The sequence below is a fragment of the Colossoma macropomum genome, unplaced genomic scaffold (genome assembly GCF_904425465.1).
Source record: "Colossoma macropomum unplaced genomic scaffold, Colossoma_macropomum, whole genome shotgun sequence".
NCBI classification, from domain to species: Eukaryota; Metazoa; Chordata; class Actinopteri; order Characiformes; family Serrasalmidae; genus Colossoma; species Colossoma macropomum.
This window is the reverse complement of record NW_023494794.1, coordinates 25388564-25409895: the sequence shown is the minus strand read 5'-3', so window position 1 is coordinate 25409895 and position 21332 is coordinate 25388564. Positions and strand designations below refer to the sequence as shown.

Genomic DNA, 21332 nt, shown 5'->3' with positions numbered 1-21332 from the left:
GAGGGACAGGGATGCAGTCTGCTCTAAAATACAGGGGGTGTGTGGCTAAAATAAGGCTCCACCTATGGACTTAAACTCTGGGTTTCGGTGGTGACATGAAAATGTGGGACAGCATTTTTTGAAAACGTTTTTATTTATTTTAAAAATGAAACTCATGATTAATCTACATCTGCAGCTTCACTTTAAAAGAAATCAAAAAGAAAAAAAAAGTATTATTTTCATAAGTGTAAATTTAGGCACATGCCAATTCTTGCATTGCACGTGACGTCACACTGTATAGTTGACACCATTTTGAGGACCAAATCAGGGAGTGAATCTCTTTACGTGATGTGCTTTGTGAATGATTCATCTGTAAGACGCGACAGAAGCCGAGAGACGAGAGACACACAGACCTTCAATTCAGTGTTTTCACTCCAGGCTTGGAGCCCCTGCACTGTATAGTTTAGTGTTTCTCTCTGCTGTTCACACCTCGTTCAGCTCAAGAGGGGCTTAATTAGCTAATAATATCAGGTATTTTAACCAGGGAAACCACAGTTATGCAGTGCAGGGGTTTCAGGACTGGAGCTGAACTCTGAACTAACTGAACCAGCAAACTTACAGAATCATGTCTGTCGAAACACGACGTCGTTTTCAGACCCACGACATTCAGTCTGATATTTAACGTTTATGTTTCTCCATTCAAACCTCATTTAAATCTCCAGAAACAGAGAGTAAAGTTATACCGGCTGTCTGCAGCTCCGTTAGGGGGCGACTGTTCATCTCTCGACTGTTAACATCAGCTAAAGTTATCTAAAGGCGAGCATTGATCACATCTGTGTTAATTAGCTGATGTCATTACCCTCCTATGAAACCTTATTTTCTCCTCTTTATGCAGCACCATGGGGTCCTTTACCCACCCTGACGTGAAGAGCTGGTGGGCTTCTGTGCTTTGAAATGCTGTGAGAGACTCTCCAGAACAGGGAGAGGGGCTGAGTATGAGATAAATATGAATGTCAGGAAAACACTAATTTGGTAGCTTTCTGCTGGTTTAAGTGGGACCAGGAGTTCAGGAGGAAACTGTATAAAGATCTCAGCCTATTTTATCGACTTTGTCGAGGTAACATTTTTTTCTTCCAAAGTAAGGAGAGTAATTTTAGCTATCATTCACCTCAAGTTACGTCCGTGAAGAGCAGCAAAGCTGGAAATTTGGTCCCAAATATGTTGGCCACAACAGAAAAATCATGAGACTGAAATCCTACAATAGAAAGCACTCTATAAATCGGGGTGTCAAACTCAACCACTAAAAGGGCCGCATTAAAAAACCCCAACAAATCTGTGGGCCAGCTGTGTTTTTATTTTGTTTTTACTTAACATTTTGCCATGACCCAAACAGGCCTTTGTTCGTTCAAAATATGCCAAAACTACAATGGCAAAAAACAGGTGCTGAATATTGTACAATTCAAAAATAATTTCATATAAAAACAAAGTCTAAGGATTTATATATTTACATCATAAAACAATAGACTACATTAGCTGCAGATAACTGTCCACAATGTACAGTAGGTTTGTTAAAACGGCGCATTTGCTTCAATTAGACACCTGGCATCTTTTTTGTTGTTGTTTTGTGGTGCTGTCCCTTAGACAGTTGTTGGGGACATTACAGTGCATGCTGGGAACTGTAGTGCAGTTCATGGTGAAATGGGCTAAAATTAATAGAATATTAAAATGATTTGTGGGCCAAATAGGATTGTGCCACGGGTCTTGTGTTTGACACATGGGCTATAAATGATGATTTTATATAAATAAATAAATAAATGGAGAGAGAGAGAGAGGGAGAGAGAGAGAGAGAGAGAGAGATCTATTAATGCCTTGGGTTTGGGTTTTAAACTCTTCACTTCACCAACACTGCGAGGAATTCTGAATCGGTGGGTTTTTCTAGAACAGAGTGTTTCACTCCAGACCACTCTGAACAACGTCCTTCACATCTTCACCACTTAATTATGCTGGATAATCAGTAGAATCCTCCTTTGAAGAGTTTCAGACAGTTTTAAACTTGTTTGTTTGTGTTGTTACATTTACATACGTCATTATTTCACCGACGTGCAGTACTTTTATTGGCGTGTGGGCGCTCTGCCCACCTCTGTGGAGTGGTCAGTGTTGCACATGAGCCACTGAAACACGAAGAGCTCCGTTCGGCCAGTGGCCACTAGAGGGCGACAAACCTACTTTCCAGCACCAGCCAACAGTTGGAGAAGCGAGACAGGGCGCCTGTCAGGGCTTACCTGTGTGCCCCCAACCCCGCCCCCCTTCGAGAGAGAGAGAGAGAGAGAGAGAGAGAGAGAGAAACAGAGAGACAGAGAGAGATAGGAAACAAACACTCTCCACCACTTAAGCCCGAGGGTCTGAGTGAGGAAGCCTCGCCGCGCGCAGTGCTCGTAAAGCCTCTGTTCTCTCCTCCTTTCTCTCCTCCCTCTCTCCTCCCCCTCCTCCTCCTCCTATCCAAACCCAGCGAGGATCTCTGCGATGCTCTCGCGCGTTTCAACTTCTGCTCACCTGACACACAAGTTTGGCTGATTGTTTTCTCTCTCTCTCTCTCTCTCTCTCTGTCTCTCTCTCTCTCTCTCTCCCTCTCTCTCTCACGCTGGATAAGAAAGAAAGAGAAGAGGAAAAAACAGAAGGCGCTTTGGAGGGCGAGCGAGCTGGCTTTCTGCAAATAAATGGAGCTGGAATGAAGTGGAGGGTGGGGGAAATGAGGGGGGCATTCTGATTGATTACTTATTACTCACCCCCCCAACACCCCCCCCCCAACCCGCCACCACCACCACCCCTCCACACACATACACAGACACTCACGCGCACCCCTCCCGTTTGGATCCATTCAGAAAGGCAACGTGGAGCTCATAAATGAATCAACTACTGCCGCTGTTGCTCCAAGCCGAGCGCGCGAGAGTGAGGAGGAAGAGCGCGAGGGACCCTTGATGTTGTGAAAGGTGTTCAACTGGGGGGGGGGACGCAACAATGGAATAACATCAGCACGGTAGCTACCCATAACGTCGTGAGGGGCTTTAGCTCGACTTTTGGAGGTTTAAGAGAGGGACACCCAGCTCGAGCCGTGGCACTGATGAACTGGCCTGAGGAGGAGAAAGAGGAGAGTGGACACTGAGAGTGGACTCGAGTTCTGCTGCTGATAAAAGACTACCAAAAAGGGAGTTTTGGAGAGGTGGAAGAGGAGCACCGTGGACGCACGCGCGCGCGCTCGTGCCCCTTTCCTCCTTCCTCGCGCGTTGTTTGGAGGAGGGAGACCCGAATAGGAAAAAGAAAGAAACAAAGACAGACAGACAGAAAAAAAAGCGATGAAAGTTTGGGCTGTGCTGCCGTGCCTGGCCGTGCTGGCGGTGTGCGTGTGCGCGCGGAACGGCCGGGTGAGCAGGGAGCTGGCCCACGCGCGCCAGGCCGCCGTGGCCGCCGCGCTCAACTCGCAGCCCGGAGCCTGCGGCACGCGCCTGCCGCGCGGGAAGCGGTCCGCGCCCGGACCCGAGAGGCGCGCGCCGGGGGGAGCGGGCAGGAGGAGAGGCGGTGAGCCCGGGCAGGAGGAGCGCGAGAGGAGCCGCGCGGTCAGGTTCGGGGGCCGGGGAGACCAGCTGCGCCTGCGGCCAGCGGTGGACGTCCCGAGGGGCAACTTCACCCTTAGCATGTGGGTGAAGCCTGAGGGGGGGCAACGGCCACGCGCAGTGATCGCAGGTAGGTGCGCTGGATAAATAAAGAGTGAGATGGAGTGACAGTAGTGCGTTGAAGAAGTGATAACATACTGAAAACTACAGTGCACTGGATAATAAAAGAGCATAATGGACCTCTATAGTGCTTTGGATAAGTGTGCTGCGCAAATTAGTTCACTGGATAAAGATAAAGCACTGGATGCAAATGTGCCGAACAGCATTACATTAAAAGTAATAGTGCACTGGATAAATAAAAGTGCACTGGATTAATAAGAGTGTAATGGACAACTATAGTGCCATGGATAAGTGTGCTGCGCAAAACAGTTCACTGGATAAAAGTGTACTGCACAAAATAGGGCACTGGATAAAGATAAAGCACTGGATGTGAATGTGCCGAACAGCTGTATTACATTAAAAAAAGTAATAGTGCACTGGATAAATAAAAGTGCACTAAAAACTGGAGTGCACTGGATAAATTAGAGCTTAATGGACAACTACAGTGCTTTGGATAAGTGTGCTGCGCAAAACAGTTCACTGGATACAAGTGTACTGCACAAAATAGTGCACTGGATAAAGATAAATAATGCACTGGGAATGTGCGAATGTGCCAAACAGCTGTATTATATTAAAAAGGTTGTAGTGCACTGGATAAATAAAAGTGCACTAAAAACTGTCGTGCATTGATAAATAAGAATGCACCGAATGCACTGTAAAAGCATAGTGCATTGCACACTGTGCATTTGATAAAAAAGTGTTCTAGAAATGCACTGGACAAAAGTGCACTGAGCAAAATCCTGCACTGGATAAATAACATGCTGGAGAAGAGTGTTCCGAGCAACCGTAGCACATGGAAGAATTAATAGTGCATTGGCTAAAAGTGCACTGGAAAAACTGCAGTCGTGTAAATAAGTGTGCACTGGCATTGGTTAAACTGTGGTGTTCTGAGCAAAACAGCCCATTGATTCCAGTGTTTCCAGTCTTCACGATGTTGACATTTCCCCTTGAATGAGCCGTATTGCACCAACACAAGATTGTCTTTCACTTTGTTTACTTTTCGCAATAGCGCGGTTGATGCGATATGCTTTTTTCTGGTAGACGTCCGAATCTGCTTGATGCACGCTGCCGAGAGTGGTTTGTGTGTGGTGGTGAAGTGAGCGGGAGCGCAGAAAGGCACTTTGGGTGAGCAAAACAAAAGTTTGGCTTTTGCGCATGAAACGCTGCTGCAGATGTGATCCAGATGAGGAGCGGGTGGGATTGAGGCGTAATCCGGGACGTGGTGGAGGTGGGAGTGTGGAACCTCGAGCGCTGCTTGCCAGGCTCCGAGCCCCATCGGAGGATTTACGCACGCAAGTGTGCGCGTAGGGCAGGGTGTTAGGCTGAGAGGGTGTGCGGGCATGCAAGAAATGCCTGCGGCATTGCAAATAGTGTTTGCAACGAGTATGTCTGGTAATGGTAAGTCAATGTAAGTAAATGTAAAAGGTGTGCAGCAGGGCAAAACCAGTGTGTGGTAATCCAAAGTGTGCGTGTGGTGCTTTTGCATGAAGCGTAACAGCTCTTTAAGACTAAATGAGACGCAGGAAGGTTAACACTGAGCATGCATTCGCTTTGGTTTAATTCCCAGGCTTATTTGTCAGTAATGAAAACCTAAGTGAGCTATTCTTACGTTCTAGAAGTGCTTTACAAAAGTCTGGATGTGCCTAAGGAGTTAACTCAGTGGATGTGCTACACTTGCCTCAGTGTTTCGCCGCAGACAGCTGACACCGACTGAACTGAGTGAGTTTGTACGCGAGACAGAGAGAGAGAGAGGGAGAGAGAGTGAGAGAGAGAGGGGGAGGGAGGCTGGACTTCCAGGGTTTTCCCGCCCATGTTAAAAGCAGAAACTTTCGCACTCAGCCACATGCAACCCCGGGAGCTTTCAGAGAGTCCGAGCCGCAGCAGCTTTGAGCGGAAAAATGAGGCGGGAGTGCTGTTTGGCCAGCGCACCTCTTTGATCTGTCCAGAAGTATATTTAGGGTGTGCAACCGTGCACAATATCTGCTTTTGTTCCACTGTAGAGCAGCTTGACTCTTTGTGCAAAGATCAAACATACTTCTTAGAAATGGCACCAATATCAAGATCAGCCCAATTTCAGCAGGAATTCAAATCCTGTAGCTTGAAATCACGTTGAGTGATGCCATGTATGTGTGCAGTTTTCCGGTTGTTTGAATACTTTTAGGGTCTCGATAAGCGAGGCACTCCCGACAAAACCAGCTCATTTTAAAGCTTAGTAGGTTCCAAAGAAAAGAAATCCGACTGGCATCCGTATCGGACAGCACTCAAGGTTTTAACGTGGGTTTCGGAAAGGAAAAAGCAGGGTTGTGCCATCTTGAGCCCTGCACTAAAACACTGCTCAGTCAGAGTGATTTACAAGCGCGTTTGTGTCTGTGCTGTGGAGAGCAAGCGGGATTTCCGTTGGCTTCCATTCCATCCCGTGCCGACAGAGGGCGTAGCCGTCTCAAAACACAAACCAAGCAGACAGGAACCTGCTTAGGCTTTCATCATTTTAAGAACATATATATTTATCTATATGTATTTTACCTACTCCAGCTCCAATATGCAGATAAGTTCTGCATTTGAAGCTTCGGGTGATGACTGAAGGAATGATGGACAGAGTGACAAATCTGAGGGCAATATTCCTCACCAGCCTGCTCTTTTCCCAGGGATGATGTCATCTTTTCTGAAACTTGTAGCAGCTCAGGCACAGACGACGAGGCTTGTTGAAGAGAGTGGGAAAAAAAAAAGAGAAGAGAACGTCTCTCGAGATATTGGCGGTTGCAGAACGGCCCTGGGCAATTTCACAATTGAGTCACATGTTTGTCAAACAGTTTGTCCTTTAAGAGAGCAATCCGGACACACTGTTCAACAGCCCTGTCGTGTACCGGCATGCACTTAATCTATTGTTTTGCCTCCCGTCGTTGAATATCTGCGGAGCTTGGGAAAAAAAGGAGCCTACGTAAGCCTACGTTGCTCTAGGGGCAAATGTGGTAATACCTAATCTTTTAAATCTAATTCGTGCCTGTAAGAAGCGAGGCATAAGGCCGTTTACATCCGCTTGTTTTGAGAGAATATCCAGCGCTGGCTGCAGCTGTTTTTTTCCCCTCACTTGTTGTTGTTGTCGTTGCTGTTGTTTTGCACGGGTCGAGACTGCTGTTGTTTTTCTTTGCGTCTAAATTTCGAAGCACGGAGGTTTAGGGTTTACTACGTTTATCATGTTGTTTACAGTACAGGTCACCAAATTCAAAAAGGCTCAGATGGAACAAAGTGCTTGCCCCGGGACCTGATACGGCGGCATGTTTGATAAACACAAGTGCTTGTAGTCTGTCTGGATCAGATTATATTCCGAACAGTCTAAACAAGGCGCTGGGATGAGTCCGAGGGAAGACTTGAAACTCCAAACGGATTAATTATGATGCCGTAGAATTAGTCTCTGTTGCAGATTTGTTACAGATTTGTAGCACCTGTGTAAAACTGGGTTACTACAGGACTGGCTTGCTTAATTTAGTTTATAAGGCCGTGAACCCCCTTCTACGGCTTTGCTGTTCAAGGCAGCACAAGAGCAGCCTGGACAGACTACCAAGTACAGTGAATTCAGGACCTTGAACAGCGCTGAGGCAATGTTTGTATGTCTACAGGGGGAGAAACGATTTGGATCGCTTTTGCGTATTTCGGCTTATGAATAGCAACTAGTCAGCGACTACGCGCAGAATCTAGTCTCGTATAATTGCGCCGAGGCCATTACACAAAAAACTGGCCTCTGATGAAAGCCCCTGGCAGGCCGGCGAATGACCTGAAGTCTAATAGTCATAATAAAGTTGAAATCTTTTTATTTCAGGGTTCAATTAAACATGCTCAGTGCTTGGCCCTCTCTTCTTGGGCCCACCATGCAAGAACATCTTGCATTAAAATGAGTGTGTGGGGGGGGGATTGCCTAAGCAGCACTTGGACAAGATTGTCCTTCATGACGACAAAAGGTTATGAAGTTCTAGCAACAACAGATTTTTATCAAAGATGACTTTTAGTGACCTGTTGAGTCATTTTAAGGCTGTGTTGTGTTGCATGCAGCTTTCGTCTTTAGGTGAAGGATCATGGAAAGCCTTCCCATTTCATTATTTACAGGTGGCTTTAAGCCCTTGCTTTAACCAGCAGGCCCAACGATTTGTACTTGTATAACCTAAGAATAACTCAGCCAGTTTGCACTGGAGTCCCTGTTATTACTCAATAATAAGCCTTAGTATGTAATAAGCCTGAGATTTTAAGGGGTTAAACATCGAAAGTGTTTTATTGGAGATGAAAATCTCTTTAGTACATGTTATCATAGATATACTGTAGGTGTTTGGCTCTGGCCTGAGCTCAAACTGCTGTATTGCTGTGTTATGGCTCTGTGATGGTCTTAAATGGGAATTCTGCTGTTTTCCCTCCATTCTAGAAAAACTAACCGAGTTGTTCACAGTGGTGGTGATAGGAACCAGATGTCCAAAGAGATTAATATTTCTAAAAGCTGCGTCACAAAATGCTAACGGATGCCCGAGACATTGTTGTAAGATTGTTTTGAGATAAAGTGAGGGCCTAAAATCCATTCAAGTTGAAGAGGTACACTTAAGGTATTGTGAGGCAAAATAGTCCCTAAAGAAAACTTATTTTTTTCAGATTCATGACTATTTTACCATTGTCAATATAACATAAAACTCAGAAGACACGTGTAGGTTCACTGGTGGTTTTGGAAAGTAAATAAAATGGCTATATTTGTGTCATAAACTTCACAACCCCTGGTTCCTTTCACCACCACTGTCAAGAAATCGGAGTAGGTTTTTCTACAATGATTTCATGTCAAACATGGATTTTCATCATGATTGATTTATACAGAAATTTACACATAATGCGCCGCATTCACTAATCATTCTTAGGAAGAAATTTCGGTAACACTTTCTATGAATGTCACCTTTGTAAGCATCTATAAACACATTCATAACATGTTATAATGCATTCATAAGACATTATAAACATAGCTTTAAATATTTATAAAAATGCATTATACATTATAGCCAAGTTTATTATGCATTATGAATTGTTAACATAATACATTATAAGTACTAATCATAACAAATTATAAGAGCTCATAAGTCGTATTTGTCCGCTCTAAGTAAAGTGAAGCGTACTGTACTAAAGCCTCCTCCAGTGTTCAGAGTGAGGCTTCAAGTTGAAGTATTTACTGAAGGATTTACTGAAACACTAAAACATTCACAGTAAAGCACATTACAGGCTTCAAATGACAGAGTTTAAACTAGAGCTGCCATCAGTGTTTTACCCAATGTGGGAAAGGTAATGTACACCACCGTTAGCTTGGTATTTGTCTTTACTTTACGCTCTCCAAGCTGGGACTGACTTCTTTGGCACTGACATTATAACATGTTATTAACACTATTTATAATGCATTATATTAACGATTCATAATGTATAATAAACATGGCTATAAAGTGTAATTCAGTGTTAATCTTTTTTATAAATATTTATAACCATGTTTATAATGCCTTATGAATACATTATAACATGTTATAAATGTGTTTATAGATGCTTACAAAGTTGACATTCATAGAAAGTGTTACCGAAATTTCTTCTTAAAACCCACTTATGCAGTTATCGAAAATTCTGATATTCACCAATGTTTTCTTATTTGGGATTTGTTCTTAGGTAAGAACAGTATCTACACACTCTCAAGAGCACAAATTTGAAAACAGTTCTGAGGTTTAAGAACACGTCATGAATCTGACGTAGACTTTTTCTTAGGATCTTTCTCATAAACAAATTTAAGAAAAAAACAGGAAGATATTTATGAATGAGGCCCAATTTCTGGAATTCCCTTTTAAAGGCAGTGAGGATTCAAAAGCATCTCACAACTACTATGAACTGTCAAACTGATATCAGTGTTAATCAGGCTGTGAAATATGTGTTTGGTTCAAGCTTTTGCATCCCTTCATAGCAACTGATGTGAGGTTGGACAAGTTTTAGAGAGTGGTGGCAAAAGTCCCATTCAACCAAATGAGAAACTCAGATTTTGTCAGAATATAAAAGTTTAGAGTGATTCTAAATATATTTATGTGTGGGATATGTGGGAAGAGTCACACTATTAGGATAGATTGAGTATAGTTTTTGTCACATAATGGCAGCTTGATGGCAGATTTATTATTGTTTCCAACCTGCCTAGTTTTGATTAGCAAGAACAGCACAATCCAGCTCAGAGGTGTAGCATTTTAAACTGGAAACTCATGTTCTGTAGCGAATCATTAATTCTACCTAAATCTGTTAGGTTGAATAAGATTTTTGCCTGCATTCTGTAAATCTTGTCCAACATAGCAACAGTATGTACAACAGAGCGCATTTGCCGAAACTGAAACCAAAATTCAAGATATAGCTGGCTGGAAACCGAAACCAAATATCAAACAAAAGTATTTTTAAAAAAAATCCAATTTCAATAGGACAAAACTGAGTTGGCATTGAAAAAAAAAGGTTCACATGGTGGATTTTTTCCACTGTTGTTCTGCTGCGACTCAAACTGCTTGAACACATCTGTGCTAATTGACACAGAAGAGCGACAGAAACAAAAAACATTGGTCCAATGATTTGTTAAATGTTTGGCACTTTGCTGTAGTACGGCCGAAAATTTCAGCCTTTTTTAACCAAAATGCCGCTTTTGACCATTTTTGTGTGAAATTTTTCTGCTGTTGAAATTTTGGAGCACCATAGATGGAAAAAAAAAAAAATGTTTTTATCTTTAAGTGTAAGTCATTGAAATTGACTATATTTCAAGTCATTTTGGATCATTTCTATATGTGTCATCATTAAATTTTGACACTATGTAAAGCAAGGTGCAAAATACAGGGGGTCTTGACAGGTCTGGGATCCCCTAGTTAACCTCTTGGACCCTCTGAATGTCTTAAAATAAAAACTCTGTAAGGTCCTGGAAAATAAACGTATTATCACATTATATTGTCATTGTTTAGCTATTTCAACTACAGTTGACAAGCTTCTATCTTTAGTATTCTTAGCTAACTAGAGATGCGACACTGGTAGGCCTGGTGGTGCTGTAGTAGACTGGTTCACCCAGTTGGTGATTCATAGCCTAACAACTGTAACTATGCCCAGGATACATCTGAAAAACTTTACAATGCCATAAAGTATTTGTAAATCTGAAAACTTGCCCAATTTCCCAAGATAGTGCTGGAAAGAGTGAATCATTATTCATTTCTCAAAGTGAAGACAAAAGAGGAGATCAGTAAGATCTCAGTCAATGTGTGGACGAGTGCATTACCAAACTAGAAAAGCATTTCTAGAAGAAAACCAAACCAAAACATTTTCTTGAAGCTAGTGCGTCTATGGTGAGTGAACAGCCAATCCAACATTGGATTAGCGAGCCAACATGGGACCCCTGCTTGAATACAAGAGTGTTTCGCACAATAATGACAATTTATGTTTATTGCTGTCATCGGAAGAAAATCTTGTATCTCCATTTTTGACATTTTTCAGATTTTGACATAATTTAGAAATACCTGTTGGCCTTTATATTGTATGTGAATTTTGAAAAACGTCTGGTTCCATTGACTTACATTAAAATTAAAGTATGTTTATCTGAAGGCTACCTGCGTAAGGACTTTATAACACATGAATAAGTACTGAATTGAATTGAACTGAATTACGTACTTATAAAGCAATAGTTGCATATGAATGAACAGCTTATGCCATTAATTGCAAGATGACACAGGATGTTTTATGAAGTAAATGTAGTGAGCCTGGCATTTTAAGGTGTTGACGTAAGGGTGACAGACATTTATTCCTTTTGTACCACATTAAAAACTGAACTTTTGTACTTATAAATATATACAACTGGTATTTTTTTTCTAGGCCTCTGCATAGCTTTGTATAAGCTCCATCATATGAGAAGGACATAGTTATAACAGTGTTATAAATTAACCAAACTGTGCATCATGTCAGTTTAAGGTCCCTTATGTGAGTACGATGTTATTTACGTCATAAAACATCTAATGCCATCTTGCGATTAATGACATAAGCTGTCCATAAAGACTCAAACATTGCTTTATAAATACATTATTCAATGCTTATTCATGTGTAATGAAGTCCCTATGTAGGTAGCCTTCAAATTAAGTGTTATCGTTTTTTCCTTCTCCTGTAAAGTTACCATTTTGGAGTTATGTAAGGTAAAATAGTGAATATATGTGAATATATATACATATGTCATTGCTGTTGGGACAAAACCTCATATCTCCATTTTTGTCATTTTTCATTTTTTGACATTATTTAAAAAAGGCAGTTGCCTTTTATGTTGTATCAAAATTACATGATGAATGGACCATCATAAATGGTCCAAAATGACTTGGAAAAAAATATTTCTCCATTTACTTCCATTAAAAGTTAAGAACATATTTCCTTCTCCTGTAAAGTTACCTTTCTGGAGATATGAGCTTTCGTTCCAACAACAGCGATATATATGTATATATTCACACACCTATATACATATACGTGTGTGTGTATGTTGGTCAGACTGCTCTGCACAGTTCGTCTGGAAAAATGTAATGTGTTAGATTAATTGAGCGTGGCAGACTTCTGACATGTGTTTACATAATAGGCCCTACAGGCATTTTAGCACACCTTTTAGTTTGAGTGTGCATGCTGACAGATGGCAGACTTTTCTTGCAGTGTCGTGGCAAGCCTGTAATGTTTAACAGGGCTGACCCCTGGCTTTGGCCCCACATGCTCTGAGAGCACTGGCCCATTTGATGTTGACCTAGAGAGAACGTTCTCACACATCCAAGACCCAGAAAAGCGAGGAGAGATCCAGGGAGGTCAGATCAGATACGAAGTTATCTTTCAGCGACACACGAGAAGGATTCTGTTGTGTCTTCCTGTCTCGGCCTATTACACTGCAAAGAGTCATTACATCATGTCCACGTGCGTAAAATCTACTAGCACGGTTGTGTCTTTTGGCTTACGTCCTTTAGGCGACGATGAAATCTGTTTCATTCATGTAGAAACGATGTACACAAATTCAACGCAGATACTTCTCTTGGGCCTCTTAGTGGCTCAATGAGTCTCCTGTGTTTGTGTATGTGACAGAGTCTTGTTGTAAGCATGTCTCTCGCAAGAATAACTGGTGAACACATGCATCTCCACATGCTAGGCATGCCTCATTGCGCATGCACATGCCAGCATAAACACCACACTCCTTCTGCTGGATCTACCCAGTGAGAGAGAGAGAGAGGGAGGGAGGTTTGAAGGGGAATTTTTGAAGATTTCTCCAACTCTCTGCATAATTCAGTGGTTGAGATGTAAACAAAGTCATTCAAAATAGTTTAATGTGAAATGGTTGATTGTAGAGAAACATACTCACTCCTTTAAAGATGCCTTTACAGTGGTGGTGATAGCAACCAGGGGTCGCCATGGCTACAATACAAATAAAGCTATTTTATTTACTATTCAAAACCATGCAAACCATGGCAAAAACATGCATTCTGAGTTTTTACGGTAACACAGTGATCAATCTGTTGTAAACCCCTTTTTGCCAACTCGTTGCACGCACCTCTTTGCCTTACATGTGTTTATATGTTTTATTTTGAACTATCATGAAGCAACGTCTCAGTCATGAGGCAGCGTATGCACAACCATTTAGTGTAATAACTTTCTGTCTAGGAGCTTTCAGAGGCATTAAACTCTTCAGACGTCTGGTTCCCATCACCACTGCTGGGGCAAGTTCCTCATTTTACATCAAACCACTCAGAGTAACTTTGTTTACATCTTAGACATTTAATTATGCCGATGTTTTGGAAAAATCTATGGAATTCCGCTTTAGGAGTGAACCAGAGTGATTTATGTAAAAACACATCACTGTGCTGAACCTGACATATGCTTTCCAACGGAAACAGGAAAAAGGTGTTTTGGTGCCTCTAGCATAGTGGAGCGTTTGCAGCACACTGCCATTTCTGGCCTAACCACCACAATTTCTAGGCGAAGAGATTGGGTGAAATGAGCACTCATGTAGTACTTTACTTTGCTTACAAGAGGCATCACTGCTTTAGCTTTATATGAGACAGTTTCATATTGTATAACCAGAATTTCATTTTGGTGGAGTGGTGGGTGGAGTGGTGGATGGGTGGGGGTGGAGTGGTGGGTGGGTGGGGGTGGAGTGGTGGGTGGAGTGGTGGATGGGTGGGGGTGACATAACAAAAAAGTTAACCAAGATCCGGCCTACTTCACTGTAGCTATCACAACCAGAGTGCTAAATATTTCATTGTTAACTCAGTGTATTATTCAACTTTGTTTTCTTTACCGTAGTCAACATTTTTGATTAACTAGCTTACTAGTTAATTAGCATACTCCTTATCTTGATCACTAGATACCTAGCATACTCCTTATCTTGGTCACTAGTAACCTAGCATACTCCTTACCTTGATCACTAGATACCTAGCATACTCCTTACCTTGATCACTAGATACCTAGCATAGTCCTTACCTTGATCACTAGATACCTAGCATAGTCCTTACCTTGATCGCCAGTTACCTAGCATAGTCCTTACCTTGATCACTAGATACCTAGCATACTCCTTACCTTGATCACTAGATACCTAGCATACTCCTTACCTTGATCACTAGATACCTAGCATAGTCCTTACCTTGATCACTAGATACCTAGCATACTCCTTACCTTGATCACTAGATACCTAGCATACTCCTTACCTTGATCACTAGATACCTAGCATACTCCTTACCTTGATCACTAGATACCTAGCATAGTCCTTACCTTGATCGCCAGTTACCTAGCATAGTCCTTACCTTGATCACTAGATACCTAGCATAGTCCTTACCTTGATCGCCAGTTACCTAGCATACTCCTTATGCTAAATAAACGAGGATAGAAGATGGTGGCACCTTTGGGTACATCTTGTTTTATAATGGCACCTGATAAAATACGTTTTGTAACTTTCAGGGAACTTTTTTTTTTTTTTGCAGTCAGAAACGTTCAAAGTAATTCTATTCTATGCTATCCATAGCTATACCCCTCCTTTATAGACTACATAGACTCTCTATAATACTTCATACCACTCACAAAGTTATCATTCATATATTTCCCATTTCATACACTTGCCCTCTCTCTTATCCAGGCCTCTTTGATAAGTGCTTCTACGCCTCAAGTGATCGCGGCTGGATATTGGGCATAAAGTCAGTAAGCGACCATGGCAACCGGGACCCACGCTTCTTCTTCTCCCTCAAGACTGACCGAGCACATAAGGTGACCTCCATCCACTCCAATGCCCGTTACCTGCCTGGCCATTGGGCCCACGTGGCAATCACATATGATGGCCTCTATATGAAACTGTTTGTGAATGGTGCTCAGACTGCTGTTAGCAGGGAACAGTCTGGAGATGTCTTCTGTGCTCTTACCAAGAAGTGTAAGGTAAGTCTATGGTTACTTTTCTATGCACTGACTGAATTTAAATCATTGAAAGAAATGATAATGTCACTAGTTACAAGTGGGGATTAGCAGTATGTAGTTATTGCTAGTTACTTGTAGATTGAGTCTTGCATGCTGTGGTGTTATTAAATACACCACAGGGAAATGATGGTTTTGGTCCCAGCAGTTTATAACATCTTTTCTTAAACTGCAATCATAAAAATGTCATAATTCAACTGAAATATATTTATTTCAGCATGTTTTATCAATTTGTATCCACTTGTGTTTAACTGTGTTTTCCAAAAGTCAGCAACTTTACTGAAGGCTTAACTCTGTTCCACAAATATTCCCGCAATAGTACATGATTTCCAAGGCCTGTTCTTTCCTGAATTCTTTCTCTGAAGTTTGTCTTCACAATAAAAATAGACATTTTAATTTTAAAATCATCCAAAGAATAGATTTCTCATTTGCATATCTAAATGTATTTTTCCGACAACTTTAAATACCCAAAACATTTGCAAGAATATCCATTACTTGTAGTCTCTTGCCTTGAGTCAATAATGTTTACAGACTTGGCTTAAAGTTATCTGTGTGATTGAATAAACTGGAGTGTAATCTAATCTGAATCCCAAAGGTGCTGATGTTGGGTGGAAATGCCTTGAACAACAACTACCGCGGTTCAGTTGAGCAGGTCACTCTGTGGCGTCAAGCCCTACCCCCGCGTCAGATCATAAGGCACATGCACGGCTATGAGGACTCGCAATACCAAGCTGACTTGGTCATCCGGGAGAGTTTCGAGCACCCTGGGCGCAAGTGGCTTCCGGTGAAGGATGGCAGTTTTCCGCAGCCGGACGATGGCCCTCGGGCTGGACTTGGCTCTCTGGACACAACCCTGGAGCCCCCAGCCTGTGGCCAGACCATTTGTGATAATGTGGAAGTCGTCCACAACTACAACCAGTTCTGGAGCTTCCGACGGCCTAAGACGGTGCGCTACCGGGTGGTCAACATTTTTGACGATGAGCTTCGTCGACCCACCGTCACCGATCAGCAGATTCATCTGCAGCACCAGCACCTGAACGAGGCCTTCGCCATGTACAACATCACATGGGAGCTGACGGTTCACAATGTCAGCAACTCTTCGCTACGTTGCCGGCTAGTGCTAGCCAACTGTGATATCAGTAAGGTGGGCGATGAGGACTGTGACCCTGAATGTAACCACACCCTGACAGGCTTTGATGCTGGCTACTGCAGGCCCAGGACCCGCTGTCCGAATCACAAGCTGAAAAACGGAGTGTGTGATCCCGAGTGCAACTGGGATAACTATGAGTACGATAACGATGACTGCTGCAACCCCAACGTTACTGATGTGACCAAAACCTGCATCAATCCAGCATCAAATTTAAGGTAAGCCTGAGGTGTCAATTTTGTAAAAGCGGTTCTTTTCCAGTAATATTTAATGGTACTTAATAATTCAAAGTGATATTCAGCCTAGATTATTCTGTATTGATGTTGGATGTCCTGAGGGATACACTGGCATTCAACACTCCCTCCTTACCAAATGGCCAAAGAACTAGGGCATGATTGACGTCACTGTTCAGAAATTAACTTAACTATGGGAATTTTACTTGCGGTTTTAAATGTAATAGGCTGTTATAATCTTTCAGTTTTGCCCTGAGTACCTTTTAGACATGTTGTGACAAGGCTGATGGAGCCAACTTGGCAAGCGAATTCCATACACGAAAAACCATTGCCATCCATGGCATTCCAAGTGGGACATAGTTGTGCCCTCGCGTTTCCCGTAGAACAGCTTTTCTGGCTGTTTCGGAGCCCCATGAATCATCCCGTACTTCAGAGAGAAAGCCATATGCTTCTTTCAGCGACAAAAAGCAAAGCTAAACATTTTTCTTCCCCTCTTTTTCCTGCTCCGCTCTCCATGTCTCTAGTATTTAGAGTAATGAGCAAGGACTGATGGTGACAATTACTCCCTGGGTTGTCGAAGTGCAATTACAGCTTGTAGCAAACTCTCCGTTCTCTTATTGCTGTGGGACACTCCTTGTTTTCCAGGCTCTCCAGGAAAACTTCTAGAATTTGTTTTCCTCCAAGGGGACATGCCCACCTTCTGCTGTGAGCTGTTGTGCTAGCACTTTTAAAGGTCGACAAGAGCATTTTCAAGTTTCAAACCAAGAATACCTGAGGTCACTGAAGGGAAAGCACAATATTGTTTCACAATTCCTCCTTGCCTGGATGGCAGTCTTGTTTAGCCTCGGCTGGATCTGCAGAAGATCCCTGTAGTGCAGCAGCTGTTGCTAATATTGGAAAAGCCAGCCATGTACAAAGCTACTGGGTCCACATCGCTTAAAGTTTGAAGATTTATTGCATGGAAGCAGTTCATGTCACTGTTTGCAGAACATTACTTCACACTACTTTGGAGAATAATAGGGATGCAAAGGAATATCTGAGCAACCGGATACCACACATCGTTTTAGTGGCTGAAACAAGTTCACTACTAGTTGTCATGTACTTAGCCAGGCCAGTAGCTGCCGATCAAAAGTCTGGGATCAGTTGCTGTCAGTAATTGCTGTTGAATTATTTAGTAATAGCTCAAAAAGTGTAGATGTAAATGTTATAAGCTTGACACAAGTTGACCTCATACCACAGAAAAAAACTGCAAAAATTACCTGTTCTGTGATGTCACAAAAATTAACAAATTTACACACACCAATCAGGCATCACATTATGACCACCTCCTTGTTTCTACGCTCATTGTCCATTTATCAGCTCCACTTACTATATAGGTGCACTTTGTAGTTCTACAGTTACAGACTGTAGTCCATCTGTTTCTCTGCATACTTTGTTAGCCCCCTTTTACCCTGTTCTTCAGTGGTCAGGACCCCCATGGACCCTCACAGAGCAGGTACTATTTGGGTGGTGGATCATTCTCAGCACTGCAGTAACACTGACGTGGTGGTGGTGTGCTAATGTGTGTTGTGCTGGTCTGAGTGGATCAGACACAGCGTAGAAACAGGGAGGTGGTCATTATGTTATGCCTGATCGGTGTACATCCACCTATTCAGCCTAAAGCAGTTTAGCCTCGCCCATTCACACTGAAGTTATAAGCAGTGTTTCAGCCCACATTGCTCCTTGAATGAGGTACAGTACAGGTCAGCCAATCAGAACAGAGTTCATTTACATATATCAGTATGGCACAGCTAACAAAAACAAAGATAAAGAGAGGTTGGAAAATAGGCATATAAAGTGGTAAGTGGAATGCCAAGAAGTGACTGAATGATAAATAAGATACTGTCATTATCTGCTGTAGTAATTTCTTGATGAATGATCCACCGTGAGATTTGTCCATCATAAGAGGCATTCTGGATATTGATTTAATTAAACTTTCATTCTTGACGTTATGCAGATTTTTTAAATCATTATGGAATCTTCTTCAGCCCCATTCATCATTCTGAAGACATTTGACATTTCTTAACCTTTTACAGCTTCCCACAAATTAGTTAAAACCCATGAAGCTGTGGAGTATTAGCATTAAAATAGAATCTTCAACAAATTGCTTTTATATTAATGGAAACAGTGACTTTTGAGCGGTAGCGCATTTGTGACACTAATGCATTGTTCTGACGTGGAAAACAATGGACTGGATTGTGTTTTGTATTTACATTCCGAGAAGAAAGTACAATAAAATAATCTTTATACTGGAAACCGATTCTAGATAGTTGTTTTAATTTATTCCAAATTGGCTTCCAGGCAGCGTGGCACTTTTTTTAGGATGCAATTGTAAAAATTACTGGAAATATTTTGGCTGAAATTTGCAAAGATGAACACAGCGAGCGAAAACACAGCTCTTTTCCTGTGTCCAAGTCAGTGGGAACCGTATTCCAGTAAATCCAGTAATATCCTTGCATTTCTTTGCTTCTCCATAATTGAGTTTCTCAAGGGAACAGCGATGTTTTCTATTAGCTCTTTTTGAACCCCCTCCAGTCCATAGAGTTGTCTCCAATCGCATTCCGAAAGTACTTCAAATGACTCTGTGTGCGGGCTGCTAGGTGACATCAGACTCGGAGGGGGAAAAAAAAGCAGGTGGTTTTTCCCCAAACGTTATCCCATTCCAATCATCAAGAGGCCATTTATCATCAGACATCTGATCCAGTTACAGAAATCAGCGGCTGGCAAAGCCCGGGCTTTAGATTGAAATATTACGAGTGACGGATGAAAGATTGTTTCTTAGAAAGATGGAGCGAGAGAGTGGCGGAGTGCAGGAGGAGAGGGGGCGGGGGGCAAACACGAGCAGGAGATGAGCTCCCCGAGTGGTTGCTTGTTTTTGTTTGATTATGGTACGTCCAGGGAAACTAACCGAAGGCAGCGCTGCAAACATTCGTCGACATTCCTCCCTAATTGTGGAATTCTGGACGAACGTTCGCGCGACATGCATGGGGGAAACAATGGATGGTCTGGGGTTTATTTTTGCAGACCCGGAGCCTGTTACCAGTTTGCTTGTTTAGGAATCTGGCTAGAAGGAGAGCCGGGGCTAGGAGGCTCTCGTCCAGCACAAAGTCAACAGTAGAGCATTGAAAAATACAAATGATGCCTGCCTTGTTTCTCGAAAGCTACATGTTTTGTTCCATTTTCTTCACATTTTGCAGGCATTTGTGTGTTATGAGCGAACGGTTAGTTTGAAACATATTGCCGAAAAAGTCGACTACGCTGATGGAAATTCATGTTTTTTGGGATAACTCTAAAAAGAAGCCAAAGTTTGAGTTGTATGTGGTGCTTTAGGTTTTCCTTGCAGTAAGGGAGCAAGGGCACAACCAAACACGGCCTTATTTGTAACACAGATCTTTTTATGTAGTTAGGAGCATGCACTTTCAGTTACTTTTACCAAAGCAATGTGATTCGCAAATTTCGTTTTAACAGATTGTAAGTTTCAGTGTTTCTTTTCACTCAACTTTTGGCTGAATTGTTGAAAAATGGTAGGTACTCAAAACAGTACTTTTTCATTTGTTGCAGATGTCTATGTTGCTTGTGTAACAAATAAACTAGCTAAACCATGTTAGGAATTCCTGAAATTTTATTTTTTTTTTCTTTTATTGCATAATTCCATTGTTGAATCATGAAATGCTCTATTCCAAACGAACTTACCGAGTCAGTGGTGGTAAGTACAATGTAAAAACTACCACACTGGAAGCTCTTAAACAATTTTTTTACAAATTCGCAGCTCGATGCTTGATGCATTGTTTAAATACATAAGATTTTGGCCTATGAGGTCATTTTTAAAACCCATTCAAGTTAGAGATATAGTCAAAATAGTCTCCTTGAGGAAACACATTTTGTAAGATTTACCACGACTTTACAATTACAAATATTACCCACAAAAACTGGCACATATAATGGCTGCATTTGCACTATAGATACTGAGGACCTTGATTCCAAGACCACATCTGTAAGGAAATCCGTAAAGAGTTCTGTACAATGAACCATTTTACATCAAACCAACTCTAACAGACTTTGTCGAAATATGAGAAAAAAGACTGAAATCTCTTTTGAAAATGATTGAAACCAAAGTGTTAAGTTGTGCCCTGTGTTCCCAAGCCTTACAGTCCATGTATTGCACTAAAAGAAGGAAACTTTGACCAGCTACGTGCATGTATTGATTCCAATCTGTCAGACGCTGAATGCATCATCGGCCGTCTAAGTTGCAGATGGTAAGTAAAACGTCTGTCCGTGGAGATTAGTCATAGGTGAAGGGTGATAACACCTTAGCAGTTCCCCTGTCATCATGTTCACAACTCTCTCTGCATGACCATGTCACATTAATGGATGCATGGGGTTTCCCAGGCTGTGAGCAAAGGTCTCCTGACATGGGCGCTCGCTGTGGGTGCTTTACAGTCGGCTGAGGCCTAAGCCCCACAGCCCGTAAAGCTAACGGACATTAATGGCTTTGCCTTAATGGAGCGCTCTGGTGTAAAACGGCCTCTTAGCACGTCACTTTAAAGGCACAGCACCCTCGTAAAAGCACCTGTCTCTGGAGCACACACACGGAGGCCCCAGCCACACACATACACACCTGCTTCCAGTGTCCACGTGTTTGTTTATTAGGTTGCTGTTGGTGACGGAATCAGTTAAAGAGTC

The 21332-nt window shown here is 42.2% G+C and overlaps 1 protein-coding gene across 2 annotated transcripts in view; it reads left to right on the top strand.

The window, feature by feature from the left end:
• The first annotated feature begins 3291 nt into the window (after positions 1-3291).
• The window catches only part of pappaa (pregnancy-associated plasma protein A, pappalysin 1a), a 136378-nt gene continuing 118337 nt past the window's right edge, over positions 3292-21332 (top strand). For both annotated transcript variants that reach the window (XM_036580669.1, XM_036580668.1), the window contains exons 1-3: positions 3292-3720; positions 14902-15194; positions 15826-16595. In XM_036580669.1, the coding sequence (XP_036436562.1) occupies positions 3333-3720; positions 14902-15194; positions 15826-16595 (1451 nt within the window). In that variant the 5' untranslated portion in view covers positions 3292-3332. The remainder of the gene's footprint in view (positions 3721-14901; positions 15195-15825; positions 16596-21332) is intronic.